Source organism: Labrus mixtus, chromosome 13, assembly GCF_963584025.1.
Source record: "Labrus mixtus chromosome 13, fLabMix1.1, whole genome shotgun sequence".
NCBI lineage: Eukaryota > Metazoa > Chordata > Actinopteri > Labriformes > Labridae > Labrus > Labrus mixtus.
In genome coordinates this window covers 14,117,560-14,126,049 of record NC_083624.1, presented here as the reverse complement: position 1 = coordinate 14,126,049, position 8,490 = coordinate 14,117,560, and the positions used below count along the sequence as shown (strand labels likewise).

Sequence of the window (8,490 nt, the reverse complement as noted above, 5' to 3'; positions counted from 1 at the left end):
TTTCACAGCTGAAGGTGAGAAGGACACTGAGGTTGTTTTCTGACTCTGGGATGTAAATAAGAAAAACATAGAAGAGCATGTCAAGGAAGTGTAGGTGTTGCCACATAATCCTGCCCCATGATTGGCTCACCGCCATGAGTGAGGTCACTTTATATTTTTATCATGAAACTGTGCTCTCCCGGTGGTTAAGGGAAGAAATTAAAAAAAGATGTTTTTTTTTTTTTTTTTATCTGGCCTGACCCACTTTTAGTTTTTCGGAAGCAATAGATGAAGCATGTATTTGAGAGATGAAACAACGTATAATTACTGTGACTGGATTTTGTTTGTGTATAAATATGGTAAACAGTGATGCCTTGAACATGTTCAATGACATCTCCCAGCGTGCCCTTCAACTGAACCAGCAAAGGAAAGCTGTAATTATTGTTTGGCGAACATCACCCAAGCTAAAGTTAGATATTTTCCAGCTTTGTGGACACTGAGACGTAATAATCGCTGCTAACATCTTTCCAGTCGACGTCCTTCTTAAACCCCCCAAATAATGCCAGCGGGCAAAACCCATCAGCTGGTGAAGGCTGATTTATTCAGGAAACAAAGAATGAAGCATTTCATATAGTTTTGTTATTGTCCAGAGCAGTTGGTCTGCACTTTGTGTGTGTGCGTGTGTGTGGGTGTGTATGTGTGTGTGTGTCTGCGTGTGTGTGTGTAAGATGAGACCAGATGGACATAAGACAATGCCAGAAGAGAAGATATGCTATAAGAATCAGATCGAAGGGCCAACTCTCCTCACAAACACTTTTTGAGATTTATACAGCACAGACACAAAGTTATGCATTTCTCCTGAACCTGCTAATTTAAGTGTCTCCGTATGTTCACGTTGCAGTATTTATTAAGCTCTGTATTTAGAATTTTCACTTGTTAGGTTCATTGCTTTCATTTGCCTTAATGATTCATTTTTGAACACACACCCAACATCAGTTGAAACATAAAGAAACACTTTCATGTTTTGAATTTACATTCCATATTTCTGCAGAGGATTTACAGGATCTGCACATTTTTCACCGCCTCAATCTCTCTGCATGCCAGCAGTTTGAGTGATTGTCCTTCATGGTTTTTACGACACTGATCTCATACAGAGAGATAGGCCTACAAAAACAACACGACAACTATGACTGTTCACTTGGCAACAGCATCCGATTGAAGACATAAAATAACACAATAAAAAAAAAGTATTTTTTTGTTTGTTTTTCTGAATGAGTTATCTGCATCACTTGGGAAGGGTATGTCAGCATCCCACATAATCCTAGCAGGACTACTTTTACAACTATTTTCCTGTCCAGTTTTTACTCCCACAGCTTCAGCAGAAACCCCCTATGAGCCGTTAGAGAAGGAGGGGATTTTTACTTCTACAGTAGCATTCAGTAATTTAATGAAGCAGGGGTCGTCAGAGGCATCAAAGGACTGTTAGGAATAAGAGAATAGCAGATTCTGTCCTTTCCGTGGGCAGACCCTCCACAGCGTGGTATCACATCTTCCCACTACAGAGTTTCTCAGTGTTAGCAGAGAGAGGTCAAGCTGTGCTCTCATATGGATTGTTGAACAGGTGTTTGGAAGATAAGCTGTCCTCCTTCTCAGTTTGACAGCCTCTCAGTGTTCATCAAAAGAAAATATCACATTGTCTGCATTATATGTAAATACCTCTCAAAGGCTGTGTAGTTTTATCTGCCAATATCTTTTGGAGAAATCATGTCAGAGTGAGCAAAGATGTTTGTGACTTGGATGGATTGATTTAAATCATCTGATCAGTTTAATTTATTTTGAGCTACTCATGCTCTCTAAATGAACGTCTTCATCCTCTCCAGAGATAAAAAAAAAAAAAAAAAAAAAAAAAGCACCAGCCCTGAGGCCTGATGATAATGTGGATGAAGGCCTCCTGTGCAGAATCAAAGTCTATTGGAGTCTGATGAAATGACGGAATAAAGGAAAGGCATGAAGAGACAAGCTAAAGAAAAAGACCAGAACCTCTGTGAAGGCCAGGTTCCTCTCAAATACACAAGTCATTGCACTCTTTCTTCACTGTGTGGTTTTGTTATGCATGCAGATTGTTGTTTTATAGTTCAGCTGTCAATAGCAAAACGTCTGGACAACAAAACTCCATTGTTGATTCATCATTAAAAGCTGAATAGATAATGAAGTAAAGAGGGGACTAAAGCACTGTGCGGTGCTTCAGAGTAACGTGTATGTTTTACTACGTTCTAAATAAGTACATTGTGCATTTAGCTCCTAGTTCTGCTAAATACAATAAAATAATTACAAAACATAGAGTTGAACTGACTCTGTCATCCAGAAGGTGCAACTTTGAACTGTTTAAGTAATTTAAAAAATCAATTTAGTCGATAAAAGATGATTATTAGCCCAATTTCAAAACAACTTACAGCAATTTGTTTTATAAAGAAAGCAATTTCCTTTTTTTTTTTTTTTACATGTTTTTTTCAACAAATGTGATGTCCGCTGCTTGAATTTGATATTTCATGAAATGTCAACAACTTCTGAGTAAAAAAGGAAACATTTGAACCCGAAAGCAAGAGTTTTCACAAAGTGTTTCACCAGAACGTAGAGGAATCACTTCTTGATGTGTCTTTTTTGAAGTCTGAGTAATGCTCTGCTCTATTGTCATCATTGCAGGAGACACAGCTGACTTTTAGCTTTGCCAACACAATCTCTCTCTCTCTCTCTCTCGCTCTCTCTCTCTCACACACACACACACACACACACACACAGGCACACACACACACAGGCACACACATTCGCACGCACACACACACACACATGCCGACATCAGCCTCCAAAGTGGTACAAGCTAACCTTCAGATTTACTGAACCAGACAAACACAGAATACCGTTTGAGGCGCACAGAGTGTAAACCTTTACTTTATTCCCTTTTTACTGCAAATTAAAGTTTTGTAGCTTTTTCCGTCTGATTTTACGGGAAACATCTGGATCTCTCGCAACGCTGGAGAAGTGGCCCCCGGGTGATTGTGCTCTGCTCAGCTGTGAGGGCCCGGGATAATGAGCAGGTATCAAACGGGCTCCTTTGGATAAGCCGGCGTGGGGAGGAAGTTGTGTCCAGCGGCATCTGAGACCACCATGGCAAAAGTCAAGACTTATTCCACTCGCACATGTTTCTATGAAAGATTTTATGTCTAATTACAGAAATGTTATGTCTATTCATTTTCTGAATAGTCCCAGGCCTGTTTGCAGATCAAGTGTAAATTCACTCAAGAGTCCTGATTTGTCCCTGTTGGGCTTCATGTGTCCTTAAGTATCAAAATCAGTCACAGAGATCAAAGTGTTGCACAGTCGTATGTGGCAGATAAAACACTCCATTTAGATATTCTAAATAAAAAATATAATTGTCCTTTAGGTTCTTCTTGTGCAGCCAGATCATAACATTAAGTTAAAAAGCCAAGACCTGCCCTTAGATTCATTTCAAAACTAGATGAGAATATGTCAACATGACTAAGGCATCTGCATTACACAGCCTGGATGCTCTCTTTGCCATGAATACATTAAAGCCACATAACGTGTGTGTGTTAACTCTAATAATAAATGCATTATGTGGGTTTGGTGTTTCCCAGCAGAATAGAGCCCGGTCGCAGGTGTTTCCAAGCAAGCTGACCTTGAGAAAACCCGGCAACACTATGAATGTGGTAAAAACTGTAACATTTCTTCTCAAATGTGGCTTCTATCTCTGGGAAAACAATTGCAAGATTTCTACAGTTTAACATGCCTTCTCACATTTATTTCATGCTGTGTGCTTTTCTGTTGTAAAGTGTTCCTCTCTGGAATGTCTTAATGTCTTTAAAGTGTGACATTTTCTGGCCTCCATCCATCTGAAAATGTCCCACACATTTTTTTGTTGCAAAGTAAAAGCGTGCTGTTTGTTTTTTCTGATGGTGAGATGATAAAGCTGTTCATAAGTGTAGCTTGAGCATGCAGATTCAAACAGCAGACCTGCAGAGTGGGAGTCAGTAGCCCCTCGTTAACAAAGAGCTCCATTCAGTGTTTAGATTGCATCTAACTACGTCTGGGAAAACGAGATGTAAACATTTTTAATGTTTAAAGAGCGAGAGGGAAAGCTTCAAACGCTTTTCTTCAGTGGTCTAGATTTTTTTATAAAGCTGCAGGCGGAGGGATATAGTCCTTATCTGCGCCTGTTGAGGCTCCCTGCTCGTTAAAGAGCCTGAAGGCATCGTCATTTGAACTGATTACTCGTTATTGAAGTGGACACGAATTTTATATGGCTGAGCTTGAAACTGGCTCGAATTTCCTGCACTGTTAATGAAGCTGTAATTTTTTATGATCGTTTTTGAAAGTATTCTATACATAACAAGAGTAGGGGAAACAAGGGGGGCACATTCTCACACCCAGAAGGAAAAAAATGCTGTGGGTATTTCTTGTAAGGCACCTAGGGAACCAGAACAAACGAACCACATTTTTTTAAACTGGCCTAAATAATTGCCTTTTCATTAACATCTTATTAGATTGGAATGCACCGGGAACTTGCATGAATGCGGCTGATCTGATTGAAATTAACTCAGCTGAAGTGCATGCTTTAATGGCTCAACATCTACTGCTTAGTAAAATTGAGAAAAAACCAAAAAAAAAAAACCAAATTTCGTTCAAAAATATGTGCTTTAATAAATAAACAAAAACCAAAATGTACATAGGACGGAGTTTGGAGACTTGCTGAAGAAAGTCGGTGAAATAGATCCATGCAGCAAATATCTGTAAATTGCATTGGTCCCTTTACAGGCTATGGGCGCACTTACACAAGTCTGTACAATATGCATTCATTATATATATATTTATTTATACTTTGGCTTAAAGTATTTTCTCAAACAAAATATATCTCCTTCTATTTAGGTTAGGCTATGGCCGAGCTGTTCACCTTTGTACTTTACAGGTCTGTCGTCCCCCCCCCCCCCCCCCCCTCTCTGCCACAGACAGCCCCCGAACAGCCAGATGCAGTGAATCTGCATCCACACACATACTTCCTAAGAGTTTGTAGCTGTGGGTCACATCTACGTCTCTTCGCCATGCCTTTGAGGTCGATGGGTTCTCCAATAATTCCTTTGGTCTTCATACTTTGTAGAAGTAAACAGTCTGTAATGGAGAGATAGAGAGAAAGAGAGAGAGATGCACATAAACATCGTTATAGAAAATGCGGGCACAAGCAGATAAGTGGCTTTAGCTTTACGCATGACGCATGTTGATTTACGCATGACGCATATAGATCATGGCTTCTTCTGTGTCGGTACATGTGATGTTTTTTAAACATTCACTGGCTCACTTAGCATGTGGGAAGTCATTAATGAATCAATTATTAGCCACTGAGCTGAGTGAAACCATATGGCGAGAGAAAATGCACGAACGTTGTGTGTATGTGAATGTAATTCTGCAGCTGCTGCAGTGAAATCCTGCAGGAGAAAAAATCCCAGTTTTTCTTGAGCTTTCGTTTTGGAGCACCTGAGTAAATTCACGCGTTTTCATTTGGCTGAGGATTAGTGTAGGGTCCTACAACAATAAAAATCTAATTCCTCAGAGCAGCATTAAACCCAGACTCATTATTAAAGTATGGAGTCACTTAGGTTTCAATTTATAAATAAAATGTTACAGTCCTGTTGAATAACAGCACATATGGCGTTGCTTTTATTTGAATTAATTCTAAAAACTAATGTTTGTTCTTAGGAAACGCGTGTTAAAAAAAGCTGCACTTTAATGCTTTGTAAGTCTTGTTTAGGACGTAAATCTGTGGAGGTCAAGTAGACTGAATTATTAAGAAAGAAAAAAACAACAACATCAAATTAACTGTGCTTACACAAATCACTGTAATGATGCATGTGAGGCCCACGAGAACTGAAAACCCCTGGTTCTGCTTATTTGTGTTTTTTTAACTGGTCAACTTTATATATATAATGGCGTTTTAATATTCTAAGACATACGAGAATGTGCCAAATGCATAAAAGCCAATCAAACTGGCTTAAAATGACGTGTAATACTCCAAAAATAATGATTTGGTCATGGTGTCAAAATGAAGCTTTGTTTCGTATCACCTTTTGCCAAATAGTGATTTTTGTCCCTCTAAAACTGCCCCAGGAAGAAATAAAACATCAGCTCCAAGAAAAGTGTTCTGTCAGCTGTCAGGGGCCAAAACCTCTCTTATAGCGAATCTCTCACTTGATTTCCTCTTCACGAGCCCGAACAAACCATGAGCTGCGAATCTGCAAAATAACGTGACCAAATCCTGCCCGCTCGTTAATACCGGCCTCTGTATTTTATTGTCATGGGCTTGCCTAAACTTTTTCATGTCCAGCCGAGCTGCCCATTCCTGCGGTCTGCGCACAGGAAAGCTCTCTATTGTGGATATAAATTACCCATGGTGGCATTACAGCTGCGTTTTGGTGGCGGCCCTGTACTGGTTTATTTCTTACCCCACTCATTAAGAAGCGTTGTTAAAAGGGACTGAATAAAAAACTAACTGTGAGAGTCACAACTGTTTTTTTGATCAAAAATAGAACAGACTTGTGAGTTTTGGTTAACGAGGCATATTCTTATAAGGCCTGGCGTGTGAAAACGTTCCAAAACTATTATTGTGTTAATCCGCCTCCTTTCCTGCGCCTGATCCCTTTCTCTTAAAATAAAGACAATGTTTCTTTTTCCACATCCTGAGCTGAACTCAGGCCTTCGGATTTGACTGGATAATTCACTACTTTTGCATGTTTTTTTACAATTAAACTGATGACCAGCGAGGCCTCGCGCACAGTCGTATCCAGATGCGGACGCGCAGTCCGGAGTTGGAGAGATGCTGAGGCCTCGGTGTGAAATGTGACACACAAACAGTAACAAGCGCGCTCAGCACATGGACTTCATGTTAAACTTTTCCTCGTGTGGTCGAAGCGTAATTACTTGTTCTGTACAGTACATTATGTGGCTATGAGTTTCATCCTTCATGTCAAAGACACGTGGCCAAAACACCACCAAACAACTGTTCACATTCTGCAGAATAAAAGCCAGCAAAGGGATTATGAATTTGGAAAATTCACTGACCCTTATTTAAAAATCTGTGTCAGCTTGCACTTAATAACTGTTTTTTAATGGCTTAAAACTTGTGTATTTTCAATGAACGCATTTATTTCTAATTCATCCAATCATAAACAACCCCGTTATTTTCTGCTACTTTGAATCCTACTCATTACGCTTGTAATAATGTGAGCTTCAGAATGTGATACCCACCGCTTTGGCATTTTAAGTGAATCTCTCTGGGTTCTAGTGAGATGCTGACATAGACCAGGCACCCTCCATCCTCCACACGGAGAACGCGTAACTGAGTCTTTCGTGCGCGACGTAGCTGCAGCTGGACATCTTGTTGTCCATCTCGTCGCTCTGCAGCACCTGATAGAGAAAGTCAATGTATCTGGAGGCCAGCTTCAGCGTCTGTATCTTACTCAGTTTGTCCGAAGGCAGCGTGGGGATAATTTTACGCAAAGACGAGAAGGCCTCGTTCAGAGACTGAGTCCGTTGCCTCTCCCGGACGTTAGCCAGGACGCGTTGGTTCTGCAGCTCCTCGTAAGACTGAGTGCTGCTCGGACTCGGTTTCTTCCCCCGTTTCACCGTCCCCGGGCTGCTGCCGCTGCTGTCATCGCAGGACTTTTTACTGTGACTCCTCTTCCTCACGAAGCGCTTCTGCTGCCTGTCCAGCTCCTCCTCGCTGGTCACCAGACTATCCACAGGGGAGACTGGAGAACTGGAGCCCTCTTCCATTTCTTTCTTGAAGAAATGCAGGGATAGAGCGGAGAAAACGTTGTCCACCTTTGAAGCCGTGGTTACCAAAATGTGTAGATATCCTTAAGATGAGGAGAACTATTTGAAGATGTCTCGCTCTCTGCGAGTCAAACTGGTTCAAAACTAGAGGTTGGCACGCTTCTCCTCACGCAGGAAGTTTTTTGCTTAACTTTTTTTGGAAACTTTATCCCAGTTGCAGATGCTAAATAGTTTTGAGAGTGGAAGGGGAGGGTTTTGGAGAGTGGAGGGGGAGCTAGTGCGCCCTGGTCCGCTAATAAGCAGGAGGGACCAGTCATGGTTTCATGTGTCGGAATATGACTGTCACAAGGCACTTTTATTTTGACTGTCTAAAGCGATGGGAATTCGATGATTTTTTTCTTATTTATGCACCAACGAATTATCTCTGTTTTTCTGACATCAAAATGCTGGAACTGAACCACATCAATCTGTTTATGAATAAGGGTTGAAATAATTCTAATAGTCCTAATTAAACGTTTGTTAGGCTTTTCTCGTGATTATTTAATTTATCTTACAATAATGAAAACAATCTATAATCATAATCAATAATTTGTATCTTCTAACTATGGGCTAATTTTTTTTATACAATGTCACATAGCTGTTTCTTTATAATAAAATATATATATATAT

At 40.3% G+C, this 8,490-nt stretch overlaps 1 protein-coding gene across 1 annotated transcript; it reads right to left on the bottom strand.

The window, feature by feature from the left end:
* Positions 1 to 4,657: 4,657 nt before the first annotated feature.
* twist2 lies at positions 4,658 to 8,035 on the bottom strand. Its single transcript, XM_061053814.1, has 2 exons — positions 7,294 to 8,035; positions 4,658 to 5,163 (listed from the first exon to the last, which is right to left on the bottom strand). Exon 1 carries the CDS (start codon positions 7,819 to 7,821, stop codon positions 7,327 to 7,329), a length of 495 nt encoding a protein of 164 aa, XP_060909797.1. The 5' UTR covers positions 7,822 to 8,035; the 3' UTR covers positions 4,658 to 5,163; positions 7,294 to 7,326.
* Positions 8,036 to 8,490: the final 455 nt, after the last annotated feature.

Coding starts and splice junctions, on each gene's coding strand:
- twist2 (XM_061053814.1), bottom strand. CDS start 7,821: ATGGAAGAGGGCTCCAGTTCTCCAGTCTCCCCTGTGGATAGTCTGGTG.